General features: G+C 39.4%; 1 protein-coding gene across 3 annotated transcripts in view; it reads right to left on the bottom strand.

Annotated features, from left to right (window-relative positions):
* LOC126215256 (uncharacterized) overlaps positions 1–15,586 on the bottom strand; it is a 135,120-nt gene extending 119,534 nt beyond the window's left edge. For 2 of the 3 annotated variants that reach the window (XM_049941932.1, XM_049941934.1), the window contains exon 1: positions 15,062–15,586. In XM_049941932.1, coding sequence (XP_049797889.1) covers positions 15,062–15,076 — 15 coding nt within the window. In that variant the 5' untranslated portion in view covers positions 15,077–15,586. Of the gene's footprint in view, positions 1–14,718; positions 14,797–15,061 lie in introns of those variants that run through there. The other variant, XM_049941933.1, reaches the window with a different exon arrangement.
* Positions 15,587–15,952: the final 366 nt, after the last annotated feature.

The raw sequence follows: 15,952 nt of genomic DNA, 5'->3' as shown, positions 1-15,952 counted from the left end.
GGGAAACTACGGCCATAATTTTTACCGAGGGCATACAGCTTTACTGTATGATTAAATAATGATGGTGTCCTCTTGGGTAAAATATTCCGGAGGTAAAATAGTCCCCCATTCGGATCTCCGGGCAGGGACTATGCAAGAGGACGTCGTTATCAGGAGAAAGAAAGCTGGCATTCTACGGATCGGAGCGTGGAATGTCAGATCCCTTAATCGGGCAGGTAGGTTAGAAAATTTAAAAAGGGAAATGGATAGGTTAAAGTTAGATATAGTGAGAATTAGTGAAGTTGGGTGGCAGGAGGAACAATAGTTCTGATCAGGTGAATACAGGATTGAAAAAAAAAATGGAAATGAAGTCCCATGCTTCTTTACAGAGCGTAGGGGAACAATGCGGGAGACCCACACCGCCTTACTAGGCAAGGTCCTAATGGAGGTGGTTTGCCGTTGCCTTCCTCCGACTGTAATGGGGATGAATGATGATGATGAAGACGACACAGCAACACCCAGTCATCTCGAGGCAGGAAAAATCCCTGACCCCGCCGGGAATCGAACCCGGGACCCCGTGCTCGGGAAGCGAGAACGCTACCGCGAGACCACGAGTGGCGGACGAATACAGGGTTATAAATACAAAATCAAATAGGGCTAATGCAGGAGTCTGTTTAATAATGAATAAGCAAAATAACTGATGATGGTCAAAGTATAGAGGATATCAAATGTAGACTGGCAATGGCAAGGAAAGCGTTTCTGAAGTAGAGAAATTTGTTAACATCGAGTATTGATTTAAGTGTCAGGAAGTCGTTTCTGAAAGTATTTGTATGGAGCGTAGCCATGTATGGAAGTGAAACATGGACGATAACTAGTTTGGACAAGAAGAGAATAGTCTTCATCTAAATCTACAGTGCTAATCCACAGATCACACTGGCAGATGGTTCATGGAAATGCTTCAAAATAATTCTCTATTATTCTAATCTCAAACAGTGCACAGAAAAAATGAACACCTATACCTTTCTGTCCAAGCTCTGATTTCCCTTAACTTATTATGACGATCATTTGGCCCTACGTAGGTCAGTGTCAACAAAATTTTTTGCATTCGGAGGAGAAAGTTGCTAAATGAAATTTCGTGAGAAGATTCTTCTGCAATGAAAAATGCCTTTCTTTTAAGGATGTCCACCCCAAATCCTGTATCATGTCCATGACACTCCCTGCCCTACTTCGGGATAATACAAAACATGCTGCTGCTCTTTGAACTTTCTTGATGTACTCCATTAATCCTATCTGGTACGAATCCCAGATCGCGCAGCAGAACTCCAAAAGAGGGCGGATAAGCACACTGTAGGTAGCCTCTCTAGTAGATCTGTAACATCTAAGTGTTCTGCCAATAAAATGCAGTCTTTGGTTCACCTTCCCATAACATTTTCTCTGTGTTATTTAATATTACCTGAGACAGAAGCCAACAAGCAGTTTACCTATTAAAATTGTTCCTAATTGTAATTCCTACGTATTTAGTTTAATGTACAGCCTTTAGATTCGATTGATTCATCTTGTATCTGAAGTTTGTTGTTGTGGTCTTCAGTCCTGAGACTGGTTTGATGCAGCTCTCCATGATACTCTATCATGTGCAAGCTCCTTCATCTTCCAGTACCTACTGCAGCCTACATCCTTCTGAATCTGCTTAGTGTATTCATCTCTTGGTCTCCCTCTACAATTTTTACCCTCCACACTGCCCTCCAGTACTAAATTGGTGGTCCCTTGATGCCTCAGAACATGTCCTCAATTCAATTCCTACCAACCAATCCCTTCTTCTAGTCAAGTTGTGCCACAAACTCCTCTTCTCCCCCATTCTATTCAATACCTCCTCATTAGTTATGTGATCTAACCACCTAATCTTCAGCATTATTCTGTAGCACCACAATTCGAAAGCTTCTATTCTCTTCTTGTCTAAACTATTTATCGTCCATGTTTCACTTCCATACATGGCCACACTCCATACAAATACTTTCAGAAAAGACTTCCTACACTTAAATCTATACTCGATATTACCAAATTCCTCTTCTCAGAAACGCTTTCCTTGCCATTGCCAGTCTACATTTTATATTCTCTCTACTTCGACCATCATCAGTTATTTTGTTCCCCAAATAACAAAACTCTTTTACTACTTTAAGTGTCTCATTTCCTAATCTAATTCCCTCAGCATCACCCAACTTAATTCGACTACATTCAATTATCCTCGTTTTGCTTTTGTTGATGTTCATCTTATACCCTCCTTTCAAGACACTGTCCATTCCGTTCAACTGCTCTTCCAAGTCCTTTGCTGTCTCTGACAGAATTACAATGTCATCGGCGAACCTCAAATTTTTTATTTCTTCTCCATGGATTTTAATACCTACTCCAAACTTTTCTTTTGTTTCCTTTACTGCTTGCTCAGTATACAGATTGAATAACATTGAGGAGAGGCTACAACCCTGTCTCACTCCCTTCCCAACCACTGCTTCCCTTTCATGTCCCTCTACTCTTACAACAGCCATCTGGTTTCTGTACAAATTGTAAATTGCCTTTCACTCCCTGTATTTTACCCCTGGCACCTTCAGAATTTGAAAGAGTATTCCAGTCAACATTGTCAAAAGCTTTCTCTAAGTCTACAAATGCTAGAAACGTAGGTTTGCCTTTCCTTAATCTTTCTTCTAAGATAAGTCGTAGGGTCAGTATTGCCTCACGTGTTCCAACATTTCTACGGAATCCAAACTGATCTTCCCCAAGGTCAGCTTCTACCAGTTTTTCCATTCGTCTGTAAAGAATTCGCGTTAGTATTTTGCAGCTGTGACTTATTAAACTGATAGTTTGGTAATTTTCACATTTGTCAACATCTGCTTTCTTTGGAATTGGAATTATTATTCTTCTTGAAGTCTGAGGGAATTTCGCCTGTTTCATACATCTTGCTCACCAGATGGTAGAGTTTTGTCAGGACTGGCTCTCCCAAGGCTGTCAGTAGTTTCGACTTAGGTCTTTCAGTGCTGTGTCAAACTCTTCACGCAGTATCATGTCTCCCATTTCAACTTCATCTACATCCTCTACCATTTCCATAATATTGTCCACAAGAACATCACCCTTTATAGACACTCTATATACTCCTTCCACCTTTCTGCTTTCCCTTCTTTGCTTAGAACTTGGTTTCCATCTGAGCTCTTGATATTCATGCAAGTGGTTCTCTTTTCTCCAAAGGTCTCTCTAATTTTCCTGTAGGCAGTATCTATCTTACCCCTCGTGAGATAAGTCTCTACATCCTTACATTTGTCCTCCAGTCATCCCTGCTTAGCCATCTGAAGTTTAATAGGTTCTTTTTAGATCTCATGAGGATGAGCTCACACTTTTCATTATTTAGGGTCAATTTCCAATTTTTGCACCATACAGATATCTTTTCTAAATCGTTTTGCAATTTGTTTTTATCTCCTGATGACTTTAGAAGATGATAACCAACAGCATCATCTGCAAACAACCTAAGGTGGCTGCTCAGGTTGTCTACTAAATCATTTGTATAGACGAGGAACAGCAGGGCGGCCTATAACACTACCTAGGGGAACGCCATAAAGCATTTCTGTTTTACTTTATGACTTTCTGTCAATTAGAGTGAACTATGACCTCTCTGACAGAAAATCACAAATCCAGTCACATAACTGAGATGACATTCCACAACCACACAATTTTGCTACAAGCTGCTTGTGTGGTACAGTGTCAAAAGCCTTCAGGAAATCCGTAAAGATAATTTATGGATCATTAGAGTGAGTTATAATTCAACAAACTTCTGACAGTAAATGCCGCTATGTGACTTTACTAGTGTACAGGCACTGAAGATGTCTATCCTTAGCTGAAATTTGGATACATAAGAAAAATAAACTAAAAAAAACTCCAACAGGACTGCAACTGATTGCTGCATTCCTATCCTTTTTTTTTAACAACATACGGTCACTTTGCATGACAGCTTCGCATGGAATCAAAGTAGGTGATTACTTGTCCTGTCAATCATGTATTGTCTCAAAAATTTTAATTTATCAATGGTCTACATTAACATTGGCTATGAATAATTCTTTAAGTTTTAAATTTATCTACAAGTTACATTTACTTTTATATGCATACATAAACCACAGAGATAATGCAATGTTCTGCAGTCTGCAAACCTGAGCCTTGTTTCTGTCCCATCTATCACATAAGTTAACTGAATAATTTACAAAATTAATAGTGAATTACTAAAAATTGACCATTAATCTTGGTTACCAATTAATAAAAATTTGGACTCCTAAAAGAAAGAAAATATTTAAATAAAAACATTTTATTTTTATTTACCTAACTCCAAATGTCCTGTCCTACACTCAGGAAAGAGCCAATAAACAAGACTTGTTATCAAAATCGAACTAAAACATGTAAACAAAAATATCCAAGGTGCCATTTATGTAAGATGTGACATCACACATCAAAGCATATACCAGTACTTATTGCTCTGGTGCTTCACTAGAACCATCACTTATTAATTTCTCAACAAGGCGCTTATAGTCTAAACACACAATTTAGCCCGACCGCCTTCTTTTCCTCATGTACCGGTACTGACAGCAGAGCATTCTTCAACCATTTCTGTTATGACCGTCCTATTTTCTGTATATAACTTTCCTCAAACAACGAATTAGTGTAAATCATCATCTCTGCCTCCTCAATGTGCCACTAGACACACATAGATGAGAAATATGTTCATTTTGCCTTTGTCACAGCACCAGCTAAGCTGACCTTAAAAATGTGCAAAAACTCTTAAAGTTTTCTCTCCCTTTTCTTTTATTCATAGCTATGTCTTCTTATCTATGTCATCTGTGAATCTCAGTTTCTGAAGAGACCCATTTAAGGCAAGTGATTTAACAGGTGGCACCTGTTATGGATTTCACAATGTGACAATATGGTATTCATCAGCTTTGACCAATGTAATGATAGATAAACCACTGGGGCCAACAAGACATACAGGCCCTGCAAAAAAACTTGCGAAGCCACTCTAGCAGGCTCATCTGCCCCACTTCAGGTGTGTTCGGCTCCGTGCAAGACCCACAGGAAATAAATATTCAATTGAAAAGGTGGTTCATGGCGTGGGTTCCTGTTGTCATGTCCTAGTTCATGAACCACAGGCAACGTATGAGTGGCCAAGTAAGTGGTCCTGACAGTCGGGATACCAGTTACTTTGGAATAAGGGTTGGGGTTGGGGGTTGGGTTGTTTGGGGAAGGAGACCAGACAGCGAGGTCATCAGTCTCATCGGATTAGGGAAGGATGGGGAAGGAAGTCGGCCGTGCCCTTTCAAAGGAACCATCCCAGCATTTGCCTGGAGCGATTTAGGGAAATCATGGAAAACCTAAATCAGGATGGCCAGACGCGGGATTGAACTGTCGTCCTCCCGAATGCGAGTCCAGTGTCTAACCACTGCGCCACCTCGCTGGGCATCTCTGACATATCCTGAGTCGTGGTCACCTTTGTGCTCAGACGGCAAAGACTACCAAATCCACCGGTTAGTCTCTCAACCGTTAGGGGTAAAACTCAATGGGACCCGGGGCAAGTAAGGCTAGCAACCTGCTTCCCTGGTACTTTAAATATGATGCTGGCAACAATCAGAGCAAAATACCTCGGACCTTTGGAGGTGACGTAGTCCCACCTCTAATTGACAAACCAAGGACTCCTAAGATACGACTCGGCAAACGAATGGTAATGAGATGGGGAGCTATTAATATCAATGGGGGCTACTCTAGGAAGAAGGTAGAGCTGGCAGAGGCTGCAAGTAAGATGGGGTTGGACATTTAGCTGTTAGTGACATTCGGGTAAGGGGTGAGAAAGAAGAGGAAGTGGGAGAATACAAGGTCTACCTGTCAGGAGTCAAAGCAGGAATAGCACAATGGGGTGTAGGGCTTTACATCAGGATAGAAATGGAACCCAGTGTAGTTGCAGTAAGGTATGTAAACGAACGACTGTTGTGGATAGATTTGACAGTGTCTAGCACGAAAATTAGGATTGTGTCGTATTGTGAAGGGACAGATCAAGATACGATGGATAGTTTTTACGAAGCACTCAGTGATGTAGTTGGTAGAGTAAAGGACAAGGACAGTGTTCTGCTCATGGGTGATTTTAATGACAGGATTGGAAATCGAACAGAAGGGTATGAAAAGGTTATGGGTAAATTTGGAGAGGATATGGAGGCCAACAGGAACAGGAAACAACTCTTGAATTTCTGTGCCAGCATGGGCTTAGCAATCACAAACTCCATTTTTAAACATAAGAATATTCAGCGGTATACTTGGGAAGGCAAGGGAACCAGATCTGTCATTGACTATATAACAACAGATCAGGAATTCAGGAAGGCTGTGAGGGACACACGTATTCAGGGGATTCTTTGATGACACTGATCACTATTTAATCTGCAGTGAAATTGGTATTGAGAGGCTGAAAGTGCAGGAAGTCAGGTCCATATGTAGGAGGATAAGAGTGAAGAAACTTAAGGATAAGGAAATCAGACACAAGTACATAACAGTGATCTCAGAAAGGTACCAGTTAGTTGAATGTAGTCAATTACAGTCATTGGAAAGGGAATGGACAAGGTACAGGGACACAGTAATAGAAGTGGCTAAAGAATGTCTTGGAACAGTAGTGTGTAAAGGTAGCAAACAGCTTGGTGGAATGACACAGTCAAGGCAGCCTGTAAAAGGAAAATGAAGGCATATCAAAAATTGCTACATACTAGAACTCAGGTGGACAGAGAAAGTTATGTTGAAGGAAGAAACAAAGCCAAACAGATAATTGCAGCATCCAAGAAGAAATCTTGGGAAGACTTTGGAAACAGGTTGGAGACTTTGGGTCAAGCTGCTGGAAAACCATTCAGGAGTGTAATTAGCAGTCTTCGAAAGGGAGGTAAGAAGGAAATGGCAAGTATTTTGGACAGGTCAGGAAAACTGCTAGTGAATCCTGTTGATGCCTTGGGCAGATGGAGGGAATATTTTGAAGAGCTGCTCAATGTAGGTGAAAATACGATCAGTAATGTTTCAGATTTCGATGTACAATGGGATGGGAATGATGATGGAAATAGGATCACATTTGAGGAAGCGGAGAAAATGGTCAATAGATTGCAGTGCAATAAAGCGGCTGGGGCGGATGAAATTAAGTCGGATCTCATCAAATACAGTGGAATGTCAGGTCTTAAATGGCTACACAGGATAATTGAAATGGCGTGGGAGTCGGGACAGGTTCCATCAGACTGGACAAAAGCAGTAATCACACCAATCTTTAAACACCAGATCTTTAACTTACAGCAAATAAGGGAGAAGTGTTACGAATGGAACAGGGAATTATATCTATGCTTTATAGATCTAGAAAAGGTATATGACCGGGTTCCTAGGAGGAAGTTATCGTCTGTTCTACGAGATTACAGAATAGGAGGCAAACTTTTGCAAGCAATTAAAGGCCTTTACATAGATAGTCAGGCAGCAGTTAGAATTGACAGTAAATTGAGTTCATGGTTCAGAGTAGTTTCAGGGGTAAGACAGGGCTGCAACCTGTCTCCACTGTTGTTTATATTATTTATGGACATTTGTTGAAAAACAAAAGACTGGCTGGGTGAGATTAAGATATGTGAACAGAAAATAAGCAGTCTCGCATATGCGGATGACTTAGTTGTGATGGCAGATTCGATTGAAAGATTGCAAAGTAATATTTCAGAGCTAGATCGGAAATGTAAGGACTATGGTATGAAGACTAGCATCTCCAAAACGAAAGTAATGTCAGTGGGAAAGAGATATAAATGGATTGAGTGCCAAATAGGAGGAACAAAGTTAGAACAGGTGGACGGTTTCAAGTACTTAGGATGCATATTCTCACAGGATGACAACATAGTGAAAGAACTGGAAGCGAGGTGTAGCAAAGCTAATGCAGTGAGCGCTCAGCTACAATCTACTCTCTTCTGCAAGAAGGAAGTCAGTACCAAGACTAAGTTATATGAGCACCGTTCAATCTATCGACCAACTTTGTTGTATGGGAGCAAAAGCTGGTTGGATTCAGGTTACCTTATCAATAAGGTTGAGGTTACGGATATGAAAGTGGCTAGGATGATTGCAGGTACTAATAGATGGGAACAATGGCAGGAGGGTCTGCGTTGTTGTTGTTGTGGTCTTCAGTCCTGAGACTGGTTTGATGCAGCTCTCCATGCTACTCTATCCTGTGCAAGCTTCTTCATCTCCCAGTACCTACTGCAACCTACATCCTTCTGAATCTGCTTAGTGTATTCATCTCTTGGTCTCCCCCTACGATTTTTACCCTCCACGCTGCCCTCCAATACTAAATTGGTGATCCCTTGATGCCTCAGAACATGTCCTACCAACCGATCCCTTCTTCTGGTCAAGTTGTGCCACAAACTCCTCTTCTCCCCAATCCTATTCAGTACCTCCTCATTAGTTATGTGATCTACCCATCTAATCTTCAGCATTCTTCTGTAGCACCACATTTCGAAACCTTCTATTCTCTTCTTGTCCAATCTATTTACCGTCCATGTTTCACTTCCATACATGGCTACACTCCATACAAATACTTTCAGAAATGACTTCCTGACACTTAAATCTATATTCGGTGTTAACAAATTTCTCTTCTTCAGAAACGCTTTCCTTGCCATTGCCAGTCTACATTTTATATCCTCTCTACTTCTACCATCATCAGTTATTTTGCTCCCCAAATAGCAAAACTCCTTTACTACTTTAAGTGTCTCATTTCCTAATCTAATACCCTCAACATCACCCGACTTAATTCGACTACATTCCATTATCCTCGTTTTGCTTTTGTTGATGTTCATCTTATATCCTCCCTTCAAGACACCATCCATTCCGTTCAACTGCTCATCCAAGTCCTTTGCTGTCTCTGACAGAATTACAATGTCATCGGCGAACCTCAAGGTTTTTATTTCTTCTCCATGGATTTTAATACCTATTCCGAATTTTTCTTTTGTTTCCTTTACTGCTTGCTCAATATACAAATTGAATAACATCGGGGAGAGGCTACAACCCTGTCTTACTCCCTTCCCAATCACTGCTTCCCTTTCATGTCCCTCGACTCTTATAACTGCCATCTGGTTTCTGTACAAATTGTAAATAGCCTTTCGCTCCCTGTATTTTACCCCAGCCACCTTTAGAATTTGAAAGAGAGTATTCCAGTCAACATTGTCAAAAGCTTTCTCTAAATCTACAAATGCTAGAAACGTAGGTTTGCCTTTCCTTAATCTTTCTTCTAAGATAAGTCGTAAGGTCAGTACTGCCTCACGTGTTCCAGTATTTCTATGGAATCCAAACTGATCTTCCCCGAGGTCGGCTTCTACTAGTTTTTCCATTCGTCTGTAAAGAATTCCAATGAGGAAATCAAAGAAAAACTGGGAATGAACTCTTTGGATGTAGCAGTCAGGGCAAACAGGCTTAGATGGTGGGGTCATGTTACGCGCATGGGAGAAGTAAGGTTACCCAAGAGACTCATGGGTTCAGCAGTAGAGGGTAGGAGTCAGGGTAGACCAAGGAGAAGGTACCTGGATTCGGTTAAGAATGATTTTGAAGTAATAGGCTTAACGTCAGAAGAGGCACCAATGTTAGCAATGAATATGGGATCATGGAGGAATTTTATAAGGGGGACTATGCTACAGACTGAACACTGAAAGGCATAATCAGTCCTAAATGATGATGATGATGATGATGATGATGATGATGATGATTGAAAAGGTACCAACTAAAGGTCTTAAGGATGCCTTTAAATGTGCAATCAAGAATTAAAAAACTTGTCTGAAATAGTTACTCAATCCCCGCCGGAGACAAATACTGGCACTCTCAAGACCTGCAGTGTTACATGCTGTGACGTAAGTGCCACAGCCTGTCTTTCTCGTGGATCTCACGTAATCTTATAATGTAACGATAAAACGAAAAAAAATAAATGCAGCACAGAAAACAGATTGTGCATGTACAACACATGAACCCATAACCGTGAAAGATCTTACATAAAGAAAAAAGTAAGAATGAAACTCCACAGCATAAATCAATTTGATGGGACAGCGTGGGAAGTAGGGGATTTTGGACTGGTACAACCTGCAAACAGAACTACTAACATAACCACAAAAAGACAACACTAACAAAAATAACAGGAAAAAATTATGCAAAAAGAAAAATACAACAAACCGAACGTTGACATCCTGTTCGTCAACCGATTAAGACGATAACAATATTACCCTTGAAGGGAAAAGCAAGCAACTAAACCATAGTATTACAAACGGCGAAAAGGCCATACCAAAAACATTGGTATCCTTTTCAGATGACTTATCTGGGACGATTAAAGAACATGATACCAATATTACCAACAATGAAAGGTACAACATAGCTAACATTGGTATCATGTAATTCAGTTAACACACATTACCTACAGCATAGAAAACGACATCTGTTACACTGGTATCCTGTACTTCAGTTTACCTACATAGGCAAACAGAAAAATAGGATGCCAGTGTTACCCACGACGAAAAGAACGCAAACTAGATTTCAGCGTCCTAGTTAGCTAACGCTATTATATGTCTCAAAAGTGCCCTCAGTTCGATAGAGAACCAAAAAGTAACTGTTACTGGTATACCACATAGGCATGACCTCATATCTACTTCATGTATGAACGCCGAAATTAAGGAAGCAAATAAACAGATACAAACAGTGTGTAAAGTGTACCCAAACATGAGATTTCTATCAGTCGATTTGCTGGAGGAGGAGGAGGATATTAGTGTTTAACGTCCCGTCGACAACGAGGTCATTAGAGACGGAGCGCAAGCTCGGGTGAAGGAAGGATGGGGAAGGAAATCGGCCGTGCCCTTTCAAAGGAACCATCCCGGCATTTGCCTGAAGCGATTTAGGGAAATCACGGAAAACCTAAATCAGGATGGCCGGAGACGGGATTGAACCGTCGTCCTCCCGAATGCGAGTCCAGTGTGCTAACCACTGCGCCACCTCGCTCGGTGATTTGCTGGATAGATGCAGCTTTACAAAACATGGCATGCACCCGAATAGAAGAGGCAAGTCATCTCTGTGCAAAGCAATTTACGAAACGTTAGAAACATATGAAAAACAGAGTATATATGAGTCAATACCAGCCATTGTAATGAACTACCAATACATTACTGAAAGCAACCATGCAGGAAGTGAATCTGTCTTGGAGACAACAACTAAAGCAGCTGCAGAACCACAAATTGCTACAGCATCACGATCAAATTCAGGAACAACTGCAGCACCAGCAAAACCAGCAACATCTGAACCAGCTCAAGCAACAAGACCAATAACAGCAGTAGCACAAGCAACAGAAGCAGAAATGGTGTCAACAACAACTGCAGCAGTTCCACTGCAGTCACTGGTAGAAAAGAGGAAGGAAACCACAGTGAGTATTGTATCACCACCTCCATCCTATGCCAAAGTGTTATCGAGTGCCTCCACTCAGCCTGCCCACATAAACTATGTAACATGTGAAACAAACAAGAACCTTGAGAAACAGACAACAAAAATGTCACCTCCATTAGCAGATAAGAAGACAGAAACCTCAGTAAGTATTGTATCATCTCCATCCCATAGTGAAGTGTTATCTAGTGCATCAAATCAGCCATCCCACACTAATGTGTTATCAAGCAGGCCTATATCAAATCCCCCATTCCAGATAAATTATGCAGGAAGTGAAATAAAAAAGTCTGCCACCCAAGCCTCAGACAGACACAAAAAAATACCACCGAGAAGTAATGATTTTTTATGGCCTGCCACAAGGAAGTCTAGCCGCTACCGAAACATAACACCATCACCACACCGAACATGAGGACCAGTGAAAGGCAAACCACCATGTGTGCATCCAATTGGGCCCAAGACACCACGCATCTTCCCTCTTGCTGTGAAAAATCAATATTATTCATGCACATAAATAATAGATCTCTGAAATATAAAGCTGATGAACTTGGTGTTGTATTGAATGGAAACAATAGAATAGTATTATGAATTAATGAACATTGGTTAAGAGAAGAAGAGATAAAACTGTATGTACCACCATGTTTTAATTTAATTACAAGTTACTGCAGACCCAATGAAGGTTATGGGGGTTCCTGAATATATATAAGTGACAACCTGGGGTTAAGATATACTGTGCTTGATGTTAGGGGCATATATGTTAAAGGCATTCTTGAAGCGGCTGTCATGCTACTACCAACATTAAAACTCACAGTTATTTAAATATACCATTCTCCTGATAGTGATGCCGATCAATTTGTAGATAAACTTATTCACCGTACAGAAAAATATACCAAACACAAGACAGTAATTTTAGGAGATTTAAATTTTGATGTAAGGAAAAAAACACACACACACAAAACAATACTAATTTGCTTCACATGCTAAGATCCCGCAATCTCTTCTGTGCAAATTATAGTCCCACAAGACAACTTTCTTGTCTCGACAATTTTATCACAAATAAACATAAAGATGATTTTGAATTGGGACTCCTTAATGTCGACCATCTGGCAGATCACATAGGTATATGGGTAAAACTAACAATTAATGAAAAAATGGGGGACTGTGAACCAAGCCGGTATGTCAGGTTATTAAATGATAAAAGCATAAATAGCTTCACGGATAAGCTGAAGGTACTAAACTGGAATAATATAATATATGCTTCCAACAATGTTGAGGAGGCTTGTAGCAGGTTTGTTAGTACTCTATCTGAAATTTTCAATACCTCCTGTCCAATGGTTACCAAACGAAACAAAACTATGGCAAGAAAGCATGGTCTAACTACTCCACATAGGTGGTTCACACCATATTTCCAGAAGCTAAGATATGCTATGATAAGGTGAAAAATGGTAGTGTTGACAATGCAACGTATGTTACCCTCAAGAGACACTATAGATCACAAATCAGATTAGCAAAATGTAGAGCAAACGATAACTTCATTAAAAATTCCAATAATAGGTGTAAGGCAGCGTGGAGGGTCATTAAAGCAGAATTAGGTACAGGTAGTCATAGTGTAAAATTTACAACTGATGTTAATGTCACCCCAGATGAATTTAACCTCTTTTTTTTTAATCAATGCAGCAAACCCTAATCCTTCATCTCCTCATAAGAAGAGTTCACAATCAAATTCACAATCTACTTATATAAACCGGTTTTTACAAAACTTTGCTGATACAGTGCCAACCTGTAATTGGGGACATGAGGAAATAAGTGCTGTAATTAAATCGGAGACAAAAGTTAAGTGACTCCAGATCAGAAGATATTTATGGCCTCTCAAATTTTGTGATTAAAAAAATAATCGACTTGATATCATTCCCTCTCTGCACACTCAAACTGGATATTTGACAGTGGTATTTTTCCAGAATGTCTAAAGAAGACAGTAGTAATTCAATTACACAAGAAAGGTGATAAATCCTGCAATAATAATTATCATGCAATTTCTCTGATACCTAGTTTTTCAAAAATAATCGAATATTGTATACAAAAGCAAATTAACATGCATTTCTCAAAAACGAATATACTGAATGTCCCAATATGGTTTTAGGGCCTAGTTATCAACGATTAATGCTGTTGAAAATGTTGTTTCTATTGTGCAATCTTCTTTTGAATCCAAGTTAACTGCTGAAGCCACACTAGTTGACTCAAGCAAAGCATTTGATTCTGTAAACCACACAATACTGCTGGAAAAACTATGGTGTTATGGCATTGGGGATCTGGAACTTTTCCTCATTAAATCATATCTCAGTAACAGAAAGCAAACTGTTAGCTACAATAGTCAAAAGCTACAGTTACTAAATGTCACTAGAGGTGTTCCCAAGGATCAGTGCTTGGGCCATTACTGTTTATAATATTTATAAATGACCTGCCCAGCAATATGCCATGCAAATCTGTGCTTTATGCAGATGATACAGCTTTCATCAATTCAGGGAAGGACATAAATAAACTGAAGGAGCAGAGTAAAGATCTTCTCAGATTATCCAATATGTGGTTCGAAGCCAATGAGTTAGCTGTTAACTATGAAAAGACTGTAAATATATCCTTCAGCTTATCCAATGCTGATATTGAGTACACTTCTACCAAACTTCTTGGCATATACTTAGATACGAAATTAACCTGGCAGAGTCACATAGACAACATATCTCGAAAGCTTTCGCGAGTTATCTATCTACTGAAAGCCTGTTGATTAATTCCTATTATGCATTCTTTCATTGCCATATTAGCTATGGTATTCTTCTATGGGGTAATTCTCCATGGTCCAGGAAAATTTTTATTTGGCAGAAGAAAGCCATCAGGACCATCTCTGGGATTACCATAAATAACATATCATGTAGGTCATACTTCAAAGAATTACAGATAATGACAGTCCCTTCTCTTTTTATATACAGCTGTCTTTTGTACGTAAAAGAAAACTTTAACAGTTACAACCTTAGGCAGTCCATTCATAATCATAACACTCGTCAAACATTTAAGATAGACATACCAACAACTCGACTCAAGAAAACACAAAACAGTTATGAATACATGGGAATAAGGCTTTCAACACATTATCTGTGCAGGCACATTGTGTCTCTCTTAATATATTTAAAAGTAAGACTAAAATGGCTGAAAAACAAAGCTTTTTACAGTGTTAAAGAATTTGAAACCTCTTCAAAAACAGACCTGACTTACGAAATAACTTGCAACTCTGTTTGTACCTCTTCCTAAGCTTTTTGGTCTATGTAGTTCCACATTTAACTGTTAAACATGTGGAGAAATCCTTATGTATGAAATGTATTCTTTTATTATGCACATTCTTTAAAATATACACTTTAGTTATGTGGGATATCTTTATGTATCAAATGTATTCCTTTATTATGTATGTTCTTTTAAAGTGTATACTTGAGCTTTGTGTGATACCTCACAATAGTTAAATTTCTTAATATGTAAACTGTACATTACTTATGACGACATCGATTGCATGTAAATGCTTAAAGATAAATAAATAAATAAATAAAAAATAAATATTCTTTACCCATGGCAGATACATTGCTAAATTAAAACTTGTACACAAATTCTTTAAAACGATGACGACCCACAACAAACCCGTGCCGGTACACAATTTCTTTCTTTTAATGGTAAGTTAATTATAATATTAATATGTGAACGCGAAGACTGAAGTAACGATTTTTAATATTAATTGCACAAGGAGGCCAATGATCTTCATACAGTTCGAAACGTATTTTTTCAGAGAAAAATAATATGCTTATGTTCGCGTTAAGTGAGGTAAAAGGAAGCTGAAGCCTTCACAGTCATGACACTGGTGTTACATTCTCTATCACGCTTTAAAATCTCCAATACTTCAACATCGAAAATTAAACACCCGCCAATCTCTGCCCTGCTCACTGATCAGACGTCTAAGTGACACACGAAAATAATCGCACTCTTCGTGTTTACATGGTTCATGTGCAGTAAAACATGTTTACAGGGAAGCTAAAATGCGAAAGCTGCTAGAACGGTGATGTTGCCAGCAGAGAAAATCAATATATCGTGTACTGTCGGTCCCACGCGAAACTGCATGGTTGACAATAACACTTGCGCAAGTATTCTTGAAACTGTGTATGATAAGTTTGCGCAAGCATTAACACTGCACAAGCAGCTTGATATACTTGATCGAATTTCGATTATGAAGGCTTGTGCGCGCATTCAAGCGTGTGTACCGCGCATAGGGAGGATTGTGCAATCATTATGCAATGTTCTAGCTTAATTTAATTTTTTTTTGTTCTGTTAAATTACATTCCGCACGAAGTTGTACTGTACTGTAGATCAACTCACAGAACACATCATTACATGGAGTACGAGAAAAGAAAATCAACAGTATTGTGAGTTTCAATTGCTTGTCTTCCACGACTAGTTAATACGGGAA

Source organism: Schistocerca nitens, chromosome 12 (assembly GCF_023898315.1).
Source record: "Schistocerca nitens isolate TAMUIC-IGC-003100 chromosome 12, iqSchNite1.1, whole genome shotgun sequence".
Lineage (NCBI taxonomy): Eukaryota > Metazoa > Arthropoda > Insecta > Orthoptera > Acrididae > Schistocerca > Schistocerca nitens.
The sequence above is the reverse complement of the archived record's forward strand: the minus strand, read 5'-3'. Positions and strand labels throughout refer to the sequence as shown.